This window comes from Aedes albopictus, chromosome 2 (assembly GCF_035046485.1).
Source record: "Aedes albopictus strain Foshan chromosome 2, AalbF5, whole genome shotgun sequence".
Lineage (NCBI taxonomy): Eukaryota > Metazoa > Arthropoda > Insecta > Diptera > Culicidae > Aedes > Aedes albopictus.
The window spans coordinates 381,474,012-381,490,533 of record NC_085137.1 but is presented as its reverse complement, the minus strand read 5'-3'; the positions used below and the strand labels follow the sequence as shown (position 1 = coordinate 381,490,533).

At 41.5% G+C, this 16,522-nt stretch overlaps 2 protein-coding genes across 13 annotated transcripts in view; both read right to left on the bottom strand.

Annotated features, from left to right (window-relative positions):
- Window positions 1–16,522, bottom strand: part of LOC109414371 (POU domain, class 3, transcription factor 3-like) — a 146,881-nt gene that overhangs the window by 3,856 nt on the left and 126,503 nt on the right. The gene's annotated exons all lie outside the window — the stretch shown is intronic.
- On the bottom strand, window positions 13,505–14,781 carry LOC115269661 (shematrin-like protein 1). The gene is made up of 2 exons (XM_029878496.2): window positions 14,361–14,781; window positions 13,505–14,282 (listed from the first exon to the last, which is right to left on the bottom strand). Exons 1-2 carry the CDS (start codon window positions 14,664–14,666, stop codon window positions 14,151–14,153), a joined length of 438 nt encoding a protein of 145 aa, XP_029734356.1. The 5' UTR covers window positions 14,667–14,781; the 3' UTR covers window positions 13,505–14,150.

Sequence of the window (16,522 nt, the reverse complement as noted above, 5' to 3'; positions counted from 1 at the left end):
GCCTTCGTATCGGTTCACTTGAAGGAGATGGAAAGCATACACATCAAAAACATCCTTTTCCAATGAACATTTGATATACGTACATAAAAAAGACAAATCGATCTATCATCACACGTAGACGCGCATAAAGTCAAAAACCACACCCAACAACTTGCAAAATGCACCCGAAGCAAACGCACTTCTACGCACTGAAGCATACACGATGTGCGTGCTCGAGCAATTAAAGTTCAATGATAATTGAAGAAGTAATACCCATGTTTTGGCTGTGCTTACACGTTTACCGCAAAGCTAACGAAGGCTAAGGTCTTTTTCCTATTTTTCCACATTTCGTTTACAATTAAAAACAACGGACATACCGACGAATCAATTTAGTTTATTTTAATCGATTGTAAAAGCACGAGCTTAAAGTTCGATCAAACACAAACAATGGCCAATTTTACGCCTATTGCGATCCTCCTGCTGGCGTTGGTGGCAGGTACATGCGGAAGAATCAACCTACGACGGAACAACGTCGCCGTCAGCGTCGGATTCCAGCTGGCAGGTTCGCGTCTTCTAGGAGCCCTCACCAGACTTCCGTTTAGCTTCCAGTATGTACCCGAAGATGGGGCACAGGTGCCACCTCCGCCGTTGCACCATCACCATAGTGCGGGTCCAGAGGGGGGAGCCCAAGCTCACGGCCAGCCGGGAGTCCATCACCATCACCATTACCATGGTCCGGCGGGATTGGACGGAGTAGTGCCAAACAGCATCGGACCGGAGTTTGGAGGATTCGGAGATGAAGTGGGCTACAACGAGGTGTACCGACGATAATGTTGAGTGCTAGTGTTAAGTTGCCGGCGGGTGAGCAATTTGTGATAAAAGATGTGTAAAGAGTACAATCAAGCTTTAACAGTTTCTCAGTGATATAACAATAGGCCCCAGACAACATGAAGTCGTACATGATGTTCAATATGATCCTAAAGTGGAGGCGATATGCGTTAATTCTCCCATTTAATCACGTGTAAAGTGTACGCATATCGCCTCCATTTAAGCATCCTATTCAACACCATATGCGATCTTGTGTTGGCTGGGGGACCTTAGTTGAAATAAATAGTGGTACAGGACATTATACCGAAAACATGAATTGTGATATTGTCCATTCGTGCGATAAGTGATCAAATAAATATAAAATTCCAGAATGTAATTTTCAGTCATTTAATTTAATTTAATTTAATTTAATTTAAGACAAAATGATCGAGACAGGCATAATTTTCACTTAAAAAAAAAATGATCAATTTGGAACTGATGTATCTCCAGATTCCATGAACCTAATGCAATAAAAGTTTGAGCAGTCATGATTTACCGAATGAGCTTCGGAAAACGTTTGACATACCTAACTAAAAATTGTTCATGAGAAAAAAAAGTTATGGCGATTAAATGATTTATATGAATTTTTGCTAAAACGGTCCATTTCTAACATGCATCCCATGACTTTCAATTTATTGTCGAATATTTTATTATGTACTTCCTTTCAAAGCATATTCAATTTCAAGGTAATTAGAGTGAATTTAAATGAACTAAAATCTTGAATATTGAAGCAATGCCAAAGTTTTGATCAATGTGTTTTTTTTTAATATTCTAATCGCTATAATAAGTTTACACTTGTAGGAGATGAAATTTTAAGTGTCTATCCCCTTGGCTTACAACGAGCTGTCAGACCTATCCCCCGAGTTAACTGCAGAGTGTTTGGAGAGTTATGTAGAGTACACGTTCCCGCCAGCACACTTCCTGTACAGCTAGCGTAGGAAAAAGTTTGAAAAATAAAACGCTACAATTTTCAGAAGTGGGATGGCGGAAAGTGAGTCCGCAAAATTGATTTTGTAACGAAATACGAACGTAAAAAAAGTTCCGCGGCGGTAGTGCTATAAAGTAGATTCAAAACGAGCGACGGATACGCGGATTTTAAACGAAAAACGAATCCATCGGATCACGCCGGTGGAAACGAAACGCCATTTTGGAACGAATGCCGAAAATCAAACGACGACGAAACGCCACGGACGAACGGGAAGAGGAAGAAGCGGTAATAAAGCGGGAGCCCGAGCAGCAAGCAAACGAACCGAACACTACACCGGCGGGTGGCACGGAAATGTCGCTGAATTCGGCATCTCAAGCAACACAGGAGGCTAGAGGGGCGCGCCCGCTGCATCCGGAAGAAGTGAGGGCTTTGATCGGCGAGTTCGACGGATCGTACGATGCGGCCATTTGGGTGCGGAAGGTGGAGCATTATCGGAAACTGTACGGATGGACGGACAATGCCGCTCTTCTGTACGCGACAACTAGGTTGGCTGGTCCGGCGAAGCTGTGGTACAGTTCAGTAGAGGAAAGAATCTTCGGCTTCCAGGGATTCAAAGTTATGTTGTTGACAACCTTCCCGAACTACCACGATGATGCAGACATACATCGAGAGTTGATGACGGCAGTGAAAGCGCCACAGGAAACCTACGATAATTACGTTTTCCGGGTACAAAACATCGCCAGCAAAGGACAAGTTTCGGAATCCTCGGTGGTGAAATATATCATCAGTGGTCTTTCACGGGACAAGCTGTATTATCAGATTGCGGCAAACGAATATACTACGGTTTTCAGTTTGTTGAAGCGGATCAAGTGGTGCGAGTCAAACTTTTTGATGAAGAAACCAGAAGCAGGTGTATCACGTCCACCGATGCGTCAATCCGGATCCGGTGGGAAAGCTGCATCAGGTCCATCGGCAGTTGGAGCGGCTGATTTCATTTGCTTCAATTGCAATGATCCCGGACATAAGTCAGTGAATTGCCCGAAACCACAACGACGACCCCGCTGCACTGCGTGTTTGAAGGTGGGACATAGTGCAGAACAGTGCTTCAAGGTAGTGAACGACGGAAAAGCAGGAACATCAAAGGCGACGGTTGCTATGATTGCTGCAGCTAACGATGAAGAGATAACAGCACGGGATGCAGTACCCAATGAGCTTATCGACACGGACGAGGACGGGATGACGACATGCGATGCGATAATTGGCCGGCGATTGAAGCAGCTAAAATTGCTGGTTGATTCGGGCAGTGCGGTGAGTCTAATCAAACGATCTGAACTTGCTAATTTGGTTAGGGCAAATAGTAATGTAGGGAATCCATCCATAGATATCACCGGTATCAATCAATCCAAAGTAAAGGTGGAGGGTTGTATGAAAACAAAAGTGATCATCAAGGGCAAACTGGTTTTTGATGTTTCGTTTTGGGTGGTCGATAATGAGACTATGGGTGTAAGCGCTATTTTGGGTCGTGATTTCCTCAGACAGAACAATATAACTGTGATACGTTTTAAGAAGCCTGAAGTATCGGCAATAGGCAGTCGGTTTGATCTTAATATGTTAAACGAGGCGTTTGGAGATGGCTTGCCTGCGGCTGCTGACTTTGATGATCTGGAGTTGATGGTGGGTGACGATGTCGAGACAAGGCAATACGGAGAGCAGATTAATTCCGATTTTGAAACGTTTTATCGTCAAAAGCAACCGGACGCTAGTAAGACTGTAAAGTATGTGGCCACGATACGCTTAAAGGAGGATAAATATTTCAATGTTTCTCCTCAACGAATGGGAAAATTCGAAAAGGACGCGGTTGACGAAATAGTTGAAGGTTGGTTGCATGATGGAATCATACGCGAAAGCGAGTCCCCATATTCCAGTAGGGTGGTCCTTGTTAAGAAAAGCAATGGTCGGTACCGATTATGTATCAATTTTAAAGCGCTGAACAAGTTGGTTGAACGAGATCGATTTCCGCTTCCGATAATCGAAGATCAAATTGCCAAACTAGAAGGAATGAAGTACTTCTCTACGATGGATATGAAGAATGGATTCTTTCACGTTGAATTGTCTGAGGGCTGTAAAAAGTATACGTCTTTTGTTACGGAAAACGGGCAATATGAATTTAACAAGCTGCCGTTTGGATACACCAATGCGCCGTCCGTTTTCTGTCGCTACGTGGCAAAAGTTTTGAATCAGTTCGTCAAGTCTGGTGAGTTGGTTGTTTTTATGGATGATTTCATGCTGTTTACGAAGACCGTTGATGAGCATCTCGACCTATTGCGTCGCGTATTTTCGGTGTTGAAGGATAATGGTATTGAGCTTAATCTGGAAAAATGTCGATTCTTAGTTACACAGGTTGAATTTGTTGGGTATGACATTCGTTCAAACCAGATTAGCCCATGTGATCGTCATGTGAAAGCCGTCCGAGATCTGCCAATTCCACAGAACGCAAAATGTCTGCAAAGGTTTATGGGTTTGTTGAGCTATTTTCGGAAGTTTATCAAGGGTTTTTCCGCTATTGCCAGTCCTCTGTATGATCTGCTTAAAAAGGATTCGGTTTACCATTTCGGCCCGCAGCATCTGGAGGCGTTTGAAACACTGAAAGCTTTGCTCGTATCTCGTCCTGTTCTAAGCATTTATTCTCCGGTGGCTGAAACGCAGCTTCATACGGATGCATCATCGCATGGGTTTGGAGGCATTCTCATGCAACGGCAGCAGAGTGATGGCAAGTTTCATCCTGTTATGTTCTTCAGCCACAGAACAAACCCAGCAGAAAGTAGACTTCACTCGTTCGAGCTGGAAACTTTGGCGGTCGTATATTCACTCCAACGCTTCAGACATTATCTCATTGGTATTCCGTTTGAGATTGTTACGGATTGTAAGGCCCTGAAGCACACGTTAGAGAAACGGGACACCAACAGCAAAATTGCTAGATGGGCAGACTTCATCGCCGAGTTCGACAAGCAGATAGTGCACAGGTCGGGAGAACGAATGCAACACGTTGATGCGTTATCCAAGATGTATGTTCATGCCGTAGAAACAAATGAGGGAGAACGGAATTTGTTCGAAGATTCGCTATATGTTGCGCAGATTAAAGATGAAAAGCTGTGTCGTCTCAAATCATCGGTCGAGGAAGGCAAGGTAACTGGTTATGAGGTTCGTGATAATCTGTTGTATAAATCGGAAAATGGTCGTCTCCTGTTGTATGTCCCACAGGAATTGGAGGAATCGGTTATATACAGATTTCATGATTCACTTGGTCATTTTGGCAAAGATAAAGTGATGCAGTTGATAAAACGTTCTTTTTGGTTTCCACAAATGGCTGATAAAGTTCTTGCGCATACGAAAAGGTGTATTTCATGCATTATGTACAACCCAAAGACTAAGAAGACAGATGGAGAGCTTCAAAGCATCGACAAGGGTAATAGACCGTTCTGGATGGTTCACGTAGATCATTTGGGTCCGCTGGAAGCCACGAAGGGGAAAAATAAGTACGTGCTGGCAGTAGTTGATGGTTTTTCCAAATTCATTAAGCTCTACCCTACAAAGACGACCAATACGCATGAGGTTATGAAACATTTGAAGTCTTATTTCATTAACTACAGTACCCCTAGGATACTGGTCTCGGATCGGGGAGCGTGCTTTACTTCGCAGGCGTTCAAAAGTTTTGTTGACACGCATGGGGTTGTCCATAGTCTGGCAGCGACGGCTTGTCCGCAGGCCAACGGTCAAGTGGAGCGATATAATCGCACGTTAGTTCCTCTCTTGGCAAAACTAGTTGAGTCCTCCAGTTGTTCTTGGGATACTGCTTTGATCGACGCCGAATATCTCTTGAACAATACTTGGAATCGTGGTTCTGGGTCGATACCGTCGAAGCTTTTGTTCGGGGTTTTGCAGCAACGAAGGATACCCAATGATGCCGTGCAGTATTTTCAGGACTTGCTGGAGATTCCAGATCGCGATGATTTGGAACGGTCAAGGGACGAAGCGGCTATCCGCATGCGCAACCTCCAGGATTATAATAAACGAAAACACGACAGTAAGTGTTTGAAAACAGCTTTTAAAGAGGGTGATCTGGTTGTAATCCGTAGTGTTCCGGTTGTTGGTGAAAATAAAAAGTTGAGACCACGGTTCAGAGGCCCCTATCAGGTCAAAAGGGTACTGGATAGGAATCGTTATGTCATTGCCGATATTGACGGGTATCAGGTGTCGGGAAAGCACTTTGAGGGAATATTCGACCCACAAAATATGCGCCTATATAAGCAAGATCCTCCGGGAAATTCACGAGATGAATCTGAAATTGAACTAAGTGATGATGATCAGTAACATGGTTTTCCTATTTGTTGCAGGAGAATAACAGAGAATATTAAGTGATGGTTGTCACATACAAGTTCAGATCGCAACGAGATCAATCAAATGTATTAAGAGATAGGAATTTAGGGCTGGCGAGAACTTTTGTAGGATGGCCGAGCTGTAGGAGATGAAATTTTAAGTGTCTATCCCCTTGGCTTACAACGAGCTGTCAGACCTATCCCCCGAGTTAACTGCAGAGTGTTTGGAGAGTTATGTAGAGTACACGTTCCCGCCAGCACACTTCCTGTACAGCTAGCGTAGGAAAAAGTTTGAAAAATAAAACGCTACACACTTAAACAGCGTAAACTGATTAAACTAATTAAACATCGCGATCATCAAAGCAATCTTTGATTGTTTCATTCGCAAAATCATGAAACATTTCAAATAAGCAAAAAATCATGGTTTACGCAGAAATTTAATCTGTTTAGTGAGTACCCCTAATGTTTTTCCGTGTTAAAAATTTTAAGTTAAGTCAAAAGTTTTTCAAAGCTTATGAACGAAGTCATAAACGTCCAAAATTGCATTACACTCGGTTCATTGAATTCGAAGATATAACAGTCCAAAGTTGGCTATCGGATAATTATGTCTGTTCGGATAGGGGAAGAGTATTGTAGCAGCAGTTTCTGTGTGATATCTGGTACAATTAGTCTTGCCTATGCCGTTCGCCTTTCCCTAGGAAACGATGCTTTAAAGAAGTATATACTTTTGCTGATCTTGAACATTAAAATCAAATAAACCTCTTCAAGATGACAAAAACTTTAAAAATCACGTGAAAAATCGGAAATGATGTAAAATCTGCTTATAATTGCTAAGGTTTTCTCGTAAGTTATTTTCAAATTATTACAAGTTTTAAACCCTAAACCAATAAAGTCCACGTAGAAGAATATATTTGACCGAAAAAAAAAAAATTAAGTTTTTTAAAAACAAAAGTTTTGAAAATACATATTTTTTATAAAATCAGACCGTGGGGATAAAATGGACAATCGCTTCAAATTTCACCAAAATTTCATATTTTTTTGGCAAACTTCAGAATCATCAGCCGTCATACCTATCGTGAGATATTTGAAGTAAAAAGTTATAAAAAAATATTTTATATCAACGAAATATAATTTTCATCCAAAACAGTGCTTGTTTTTTACACTATTTTTACAATAATTATTTAAATGTGTTTTAAAGTTTGTATTAAAAGTTTGAAAACAACAAAATAAAGGTATCGTATGAAATTTGATAGTTTGTATTTTAAAACATAGAAACAATATGCTGTTATATAACTTTTAACGACTTGTTCATTTTACCCCATCGATTGTCCATTTCACCCCCACCAATTTTTTCACGCTATTTTGATGAACGATTTGGTGAGGAAAATAATCAAAGAAAACAATATTTTTAAATGCAACCCCTTACAAGATTTCTAGAGTATATCATTACCTTCCATGTAAATCGGAAAAGCAGATGGATTTTGCCGCATTTTCGTGGGAAACAACCAAAATGCTTAGGTTGTCCACTTTACCCCCACCACCCCTACCTATATGCGCGATTAATTACAATAATGCCAAATGAACATCAGCCACTGATACAACTCTGCATGTGAGAAAAGGACATTTATCGGCTCAGTTAACCATTAACAACTAGCATATAATCGTACCTATTAACTCGAGTATTATCAAATTCACAGTATTAAATGCAAAGTATCAGTTTAAACCCACAGTGGAATCAGAAAAATGCATTCATCACCCGCACTACACAATAAATCATCTAACATATCAAATTTCCAGCTTCAACACGTTTCTCGACATCAGCCTTTTTGCTATTCACTCATTATTGCGGTCGTAGCCATCTGCACGATGAGTTAAATTCTGAGCTCGGCATTCGCGAACGCAGTCCGTGTTGCCAGAACATCCTTTTTTGAAATATATCTAACTTCATGTAGAATTGTTCGATCTTTCCCAAATCTGAACCATTGATAGACAACTAAGGACTGTTCATTAAAGAAAGTGGACAGCTGTTTACCAATAGATTAGAGTTAAAACTAAACAAAAAATTGTGAATTTTTGCTCAGTGTATAAAAACATTGTTCACTTCGGCAACACACTCAAAGAAGATGGCAAAAGTAAGAAATTTCGAGCGATAGGTCGTATTAACTTTGCGACTAGCAGATTAATTCTGCACAAATGGTGTTCCAAAAAGTTGTCGTTTCGAAAATTGGCTTACTAATACACTTCCGGGACCGCAATTTTTTAACACTAAGCAGGGGACAGATGTGCCAGATGATGTAGGGTTCATCAGAACTGAAAAATTTTGGAAAAAGTTTTTGGTGTGGCAAGCTAATTGTTCATGTGGCTTAAATAGTTCTTTGTATTTCACAACGGGAACAATCAACGGTGAAAACAACAGAAAGGAATGCATCAAAAAACGACTTCTACCCATCTACCGAAAACATAAGGATCCTCTTTTGTTTTGTGCGGATCTGGCATCCGCTTTTTACGCTTCTTATACACTAGAGATGCTCAAGACGGAAAAAGTCGATTTTGTCGAAAAATGGCAAAATCCACAAAACTTCTCTGAGCAGCGTCCTGTGAAAAAATACTGGACAATAATTAAGCGGCATCTTAAGAAAGATGGAAGAGAAGCAAGCTCTGTTGATTGATTCAAAAAAATTTGGTCTGCGGCACAACGAAAAGTTACGGAGAAAGTTGTGCAGAATCTAATGGGAGGTATCAAGAGGAAAGTCCGAGCGTTCTTCCGAAAAGCAAAGTAAAATTTACTACATTTAATGTTCAAACTCACGTAAATTTGGTCACATGTATGTTGATTGTCATTTATAAAAAATAAACTTATGAATTTGATCGAAAATACATATTTTCTATTGAAAAACAGGTGTCCACTTTCTTTAATGAACAGTCCTTAGTTGACCAAACTTCAATAAAAAAAGAGAATATTTAATGCACTTTTAGAAACATTACAGCTATAGTTATACTATAGTACAACATTTTTTTAAAGTAAAAATTATACCTCGATCATTTTGTCTATCTCCTGTAGTGAATCTTTGAATTTGGTAAACTTTTAATCGGGTTGCTATCCGACATCCTAATACGTGGCTTGCCTATTGTTCGTACAGTTGAAAATCGGAATATTACACGCGAAAACCAATTTTTCGCCCAAACCGTGCGTCGGACGTGCGCTAGATAGAGGGCCAGATCCGCTGCCCAGCGCACTACATCCGACGTTAGGTTTCACGTATGGATTTGGAGAAAACTCGATTGTCGCGTGTGGGGAAACTTCGGGTTTCAACCACGACGTCAATACCATATATGGCTATAGCCTCCCGATTTTCGTGGTCGTGGTTGGTTTTCTCAGCATCTGATGCATCTCGTGGTTCATTCGCCTTCTCCAAGTCCCGTCTTCCATCTGAACTCCACCGTAAATGATACGCAACACCTTCCGTTCGAAAACTCCAAGGGCGCGTTGGTCCTTTGCACTACTAGTCTAATCAGCGTTTTGTAGATAGTTAGGGGGCTATTTTATAACTCGAGTCTATTAAATTGGGTCGCCTGCTTTCACTGTCGAGTCCAGCAGAAAAGCTATCACAGAAATCGAATAGCTCGACCAAGGTAAGTATAAGGATACTTAAAATTCTTCCAGGAATTCCTCCGGAAATTCGTCCAGGAATTCCTCCGGAAATTCGTCCAGGAATTTCTCCGGAAATTCCTCCAGGAATTCCTCCGGAAATTCCTCCAGGAATTCCTCCGGAAATTCCTCCAGGAATTCCTCCGGAAATTCCTCCAGAAGTTTCTCCGAATATTCCTCCAGGAGTTCCAGCAACTATCGGAACTCCTGGACAACACAAACTATCGGAGCAACAACATGGAAGAAGTCCTGAAGGAACTCCCGGTGGGACTCCTACAGGTACTCCTTGAAGAACTTCTGGAGGAACTCTTGAGGCAATTCCTGAAGGAATTCCCGCAAGAATCTCCAGAGAGCATTCCTGGAGGAATTCCTGGGAACTCCCGGAGAAACTCCTGGAGGAATTTTCGAAGAAGCTCCTGGAGGAAAATTTGGAGGAATTCCCAGAAGATTTTTTGAAGGAACTTCTGGAGAAATTTCCGTAGGAGCTCCTGGAGGAAAATTTGGAGAGATTTCCGGAGGAACTCCTGCAGGAACTTTCTGAGGAGTCCAGGAGGAGCTTCCTGGAGGAACTTCTGGAGGAATTCCTAGAGGAACTGCTGGGACGATTTCTGAAGGAACTCCCTGAGGAATTCTCGGTGGTACTTCCAGAGGAACTCCTGGAAGAATTCCTGAAGAAATTTCTCAAGAAACTCCTGGGGGAAATTTTTGAGAAACTTCCTAGGAGAATTCCTGGAGGAATTCCTAGAAAGTTTCCTGAAGGAAGTCTCGGAGGAATTCTTGTAAAAACTCCTGCAAGAACTTTTCAAGGAACTCGCGAAGGAACTTCAGGGGGAATTCCTTGGGAACATTGCTTGAGATTTTCTTGGAGGAACTCCCGGAATGAATTCTTGGAGGAATCCACGGAGAAGCTCCTGAAGGAATTTTTGGCGGAATTACTGGAGAAATTCTTTAGGTGATACCTGTTTGAATTTTCGGAAGAAACTTCTGGAGGAATTTCCTGACTTTTCGGAGTGTCAAGAGCGTTCGGAAGCATTTTACGCGGAATCACCCAAAACAAATTTCCAGGAAATTCTCTGTAATTAATTTCTGGAGTAGCCCCCACAACATCCAGGATGCATGTCTAAAAGGAATTCTTGGATGAATTTCCTTGTCGATTTCTGGCGGTATGATCCTATCGGAGTGTAATCGGTCCGTTCCGACGTGATTCCTTGTTTCAGTTGCCGGCAGACGAAGAATCAGTTTTTGATTACCAAAACATGAGATAGACCGAGAGATAAACGTAAAAAGAAAGAAGACCTGGCGCTATGGCCAAAGCATCCTCACAGCAGGCCAATACACCAATATTCAATCTAGCACAGGCTCTATATTTGAAAGCGTATGCCGTGTACCCGACGCGATCGCTTGTGTATCTATTTTTGGCGCAACTGATGGAGGGTTAAAAACGGATCTCAATAAATATTCTAGAGCTGAGAGAGAGAGGAGACAGCTGGCTTCGATTGCGTGCTATTTAATGTCAAGGAGGACCTGTCACAAACTGTCACCGCGAACCGAGTTGAAAATCGCACATTGATGGTGTTGAGTGACCAAATATCCAAAAGATCTTATTAATATTCCGCTCCGTTTGTTGTAATTGAAAAAGATTAAATATTAATGATCAATTTTCCTCGACCAGCGCAATGAATCCATTTATTTTCCATGCTCTGTCGCAACAAACTCAAAATGCAAATCATTTTTGACCAATAATATGTTTTCAAATCATTGTGCGGCGTCTCTCTCTCTTTTTGGCGTAACGTCCTCACTGGGACAAAGCCTGCTTCTCATCTTAGTGTTCTATGAGCACTTCCACAGTTATTAACTGAGAGCTTCCTCTGCCAATGACCATTTTGCATGTGTATATCGTGTGGCAGGCACGAAGATACTCTATGCCCAAGGAAGTCAAGGAAATTTCCTTTACGAAAAGATCCTGGACCGACCGGGAATCGAACCCGTCACCCTCAGCATGGTCATGCTGAATACCCGTGCGTTTACCGCCTCGGCTATATGGGCCCGCATATGCGGCGTACAAAGTTGAAAAAAGAAGTAAGAAGAAGACATGTAAACATCGTGGCTTCGTCATATCTTCACCTTGAATTATCCTCTCATTTGAAAAAAAAAATCGCCCAGGGAGTTTTCAATTTTTAGCCGATTTTCGCATTCCAAACAAAACAACAACAAAAACAAACGAGAGTAGAGACTAAACAGAACACTATTTTTTCGGAATGAAATTTTTCACTCTAAAATGCTGAACATAACATTCTTTATGTTTAAATCACATACTGACTTGCTTTTAGCATGATAAAACGGTGTAAAATTCAGTTTTGCAATCGAAAATTGAACTTTTCTTGTTTGGTAGTTACGTCTTTTTACTGGTTCTAAGACATGATAGAGGGTAGGCGAAATTTGTTCCCAGTGAACAGTCAACATACACCCCTGTTTTCATCGAGTCGTCATAATTACAGTGTACAATATTTAGAAGGTGACACATTCCGGAAATCTGACAGTTTTTTGATGACGTAATTCAAATCGTTCACAATGATCAAGTACTCCATACCAATTTGATCAACGTAAAACGATAAGAACGACGTCACATGTTTACATTAAAAATTGAAGTTTACATACGTTACTAGCCTGCCTTGTGATTTTTATGCTGTGGTTATAATGCATCGAACACTTGTTGTGCCAGACATCTGTCGACAAACTCGTTTTGTATAATTCGACTACTATCGAGTCACGTGAAATTGCCAGTGGTGTGACACAGCTGTCAAACTCGGTACATCACCGCTCTACCCATCATCGTTTTTGGTACGGCGCGTTTTGCTACCCCTAACTTGCTCCTGATTTTCGGATGTGTGGCTCGTGTGTTGCTAGTGCTTATTTCGGAAATTACACATTTCAAACGAAATGGTTGTTTTTTTATGATTGTTTCTCTATCTTTATCACTTTTCACGATATTATATGTAGCAGCGAAGCATTGTCGATGTTTTCAGCGCATTTTTCCTTGAATTAAACAATCAAAACAAAAACATTGGACGCCATGTTGAATCGTATGCTGGGTTGATGATTCTGGCCCTTCGTCGAAATCACGGTCTACTCGAGTTATAAAATAGCCCCCTTAACTTTTACATTTTCATGTACTGTTTAAAGTGTTGGGATTTTCTACTATTCTACTGAAAGTAGGGCTTAATAGTTGGTCAGTAACAACTCACCAAGCATTATCCAGTTTGATATAGTAAATTGTCTTGTTTTTAAAGAAAATTATAATAAATGCCTATTTAAATCCAGTGGTGTAATAATACCACCAGTTTTAAATTTATCCAGTGTAGTAGAGTATCGCATTCTAAATGAAACCGAAGAAAAATATGCTATAAAGTACAATGTTCTGTTAATTAGTGGAAAAGAAACTTTGCTATTCTGATTATTTTCGAATACTGAATGGCTAATATTTTGCTTGTAGATGTAGACAGCATTCAGATACTTCTTTAATACTCATTGTATCTATTTTGATCCTCGCCAACATTCTGAAAACCCATCCCTCTCCCAAAAATAAAACAGCCATCATTTAAATGGTTCAATCTTTTACTAATAATTTATTAGTTTCAACTGTAACGTACAAAACCCGTTTTTTGCAGTGTGAGTGCGCTCTTCTACGATTAAAACTCCAATGACTAATGTAACTAAAACAACGCGGTCTATAATTAGCCTAGATAAATCAGTTCCTGCAATAACCTTACTACACAATCATTTCGTCAGGTGATGGAGCTTCCGCGCCCATCGATGCATGCCCAAACATATGTCTGTCTGTTTGTTTGCGACGCTGCTACTGCTGCTGCTGTTGCGTCGTCGCTGTTCGTCGCTGCAGCCCACCTCTCGTTCTTTGGTTTCCACCCGGCGGCGCAGTCCTACTCACTCCAACTTTTCTTTGGTTTTTTGGGGGGTTTGAGGTGTTCTTTTGGCTGCAGTTTTCGTGTGTTAGGTTGATAGTCGATAGTTTATTCTCTCTCGTTTTTTGGTTGGCTTTTGATTCATTTCACGACTTTTTGGGCAAAAGAACCAAAAGTTGGTTCTGTTTCGCTGGATGGGAGTTTGCAAAAGCCGTGTAATTTGTCAGTTTAGTTTCGTCGCGGCTGCTGGTTCTTTATGAAGCCACTTTAAGTTGTTCGACCTTGAACTTGATGGCGTGGCGTTCACAGGTCTTTGTTTTCGCTTTTTTGCGAACCCCGAAATGTGGGAAGACATTGTCCAAGCGTCGTTGTTGGCTGAGTAGGGTTCTGCGATTGTCGTCGTGTTGCTTAACTATGGTGACTTGATTGACTTAAGCTTTAGGATGGTGCTGGGGTTTGCCCAGACCGAAGGAAAGCTGAACCTGCCGCAGGTTGTCGCGCTTCAGATTGACGAATCCAAGCTTGCCCTGGTAACCGATTTCGTATCCGACGTGGAATCCGTGCTGAAGAGGAGAGAAAAAGGAAGAGATGGTTAGAACTGTTCTCGATCTATCAAGAATTTGATTTGCTAGAATACTTACTTTCGGGTAACCTCCATACTTGTGTGGATATCCGTAATGACCGTGGTGGTGGTGGGGACGGTGGCCAAAACCGTACGTAGGAGCGTAGTACAATCCAGCCGGCGGGTGAGGTCCATACAGTCCCAGCGGTGCATGGTGTCCTTCAAGTTGGTTCAATCCGTATCCTAAACCGTATCCTAATCCCAAGGTCGCAAGGGATCCCGCTCCCTTATGCTTGCCAACTGCGCCTATCAATCCGTGGCGGCCAACTGCATGAGCTACTGCCAAGCTCAGCACCAACAGGAGAGCACTGCACAATCGCACCATTTTGGAACTGATTCTTAGCGAGACCTTTTCGAAGGACTACGAACTGACTGGATTGATGAGTGTGAAACAACTGATGGTACTGCAAAAGGTGTCCGAAGGTTTTATAGTGAAAGGTAATAACAGGGTTCATCTGTAGTAATTTCACTGCTCGGGTGCAAGGAATTCCACCCACGAACGGTTCGGCAAAGCCAGCGGCGAGTTGCGCCGATATCGCACTACGGTAGGTACGGTGTAGCCCCATCAGGCTGCCCTGGGTCGATTCTGGTGGGTGGCCATGCATCAATGAGCATACATGGGTCCGAGCGTTATGCGTACGGAGTTGTTTACGCATTTTTTCAATCCAGACGATGGCAGCCGGGTTTGATTTAATGGCTCGCGGCTTGCACCGCAGGCCCCCAGCAATTGGCTTTTCTTCAATTCTTCGATTCCGGAGAAGGAATGTAGGTTTTCAAACACACCAAAACTAGCCATTGTTGATCCTCGTTCGCCGGGAGTTGCATTCGATAGAGTTGTTAGTTCTGGGTTGCGCCGACACTCGGGCCGCGCGCCATGTTGCTATTATGTTGGTACGCATTGTTTCATGTAATGCCTTTTGCAACGGATTGACCCGATTGAGCGTGGGGTGTTGTTTTGATAAGGGCGATGTATGTTCGTCGTAATAAGACATGAGCTACAACGATGCGTCTTTTTAGGGGTATCGCCGTAATGCTTTGAAGTTTTTTTTTGTCTACAGTTTTGAGTAGTGGGAAAATGAGACGCATTTACCGCTAATTTGTTTAGCGATACAAGTTAATGATGTGGAAGGTTTGAACTAGTGGCTCAGTTCACATTATACTCCTCGTTTGATCGTTTTGTTTACATCCTAATAAGCATAAGTTGATTTTTTCATTTGAAACCCTAATTACCTTTTTTGGTGTTTTTAACCGCAGTTAAAATAAAAAATAACAATTAAAATATGTTCTACACATTCATAAGTTATAGTGGTTACAGTGGACAATTGGAAATGTAATATTCTACCGATTTAATCTTTTCGCAAGCCTCAAATGCAGAGCTAAACAACAATGAATGCATTTTGTGATTAACAGTGGATTCTAGGCTTTGGTTGTTGAATTTAACAGCAATAAGTATACATGTTTCCAATTAAGAGTGCAGGATTATTCAAAATGAAAAGATATATAGTATAGTTGCAACTTCACAACAATGAATGCTAATCTGTGAGAGTATTAGCTGAACATTCTACCTGAACATCTACCTTCACAATCAGCATGGTGCCTTGATATACTGTTATTACAAAATAAAAAAAAGTCCTTCAAAGCCAAGTACAGGCCTCGGTTCTTGTGGTCATTTTGCACTTCAGGTCCGACTTTTAAGGAAATCTTTGGTAAACCTCATGAAATCTCGATTTGTTGTTTTATTCTCACTAATCTTCAAATAATCCATAGTGTGACTTTTGATATTTTTGTCACTTTTTTCCTCTTCGTCCTGAAACCCGGCTGATCGGGCTCGTTTGAAAGTTAACCATCAATGTTAACTTTTTTTCCTGATCAGCGAAGATACCTGTGTAGTGTAAGTAGTAGTTGTCTCAATCGGCTAAGAGTAATTACTATGGGTGTCCGGCCATTTGGCCGAATGTCGTTTGGCGGGGCTATTTTTGTCAGAGATTTTTCCTTCTTTGAATCAAAGGCTGTTCTTTCGAGCTATACTGATATAGGCAACAGTGACAAGATCACTTAAGTTCATTATCCCTTTTCGGCCAAATGGCATTCGGCCAAATGGCGTTCGGCCAAATGACCCTTTCGGCCAAACGGTATTCGGCCAAATGGCGTTCGGCCAAATGACCCGGAACCATTACTATG

What these genes read in the sequence shown, in the direction of transcription:
- LOC115269661 (XM_029878496.2), bottom strand. Translation starts at nt 14,666, where the DNA reads ATGGTGCGATTGTGCAGTGCTCTCCTGTTGGTGCTGAGCTTGGCAGTA. An exon ending in AGTATGGAGGTTACCCGAAA is followed by an intron (nt 14,283 to 14,360) that starts GTAAGTATTCTA and finishes TCTCCTCTTCAG; the next exon opens with CACGGATTCCACGTCGGATA.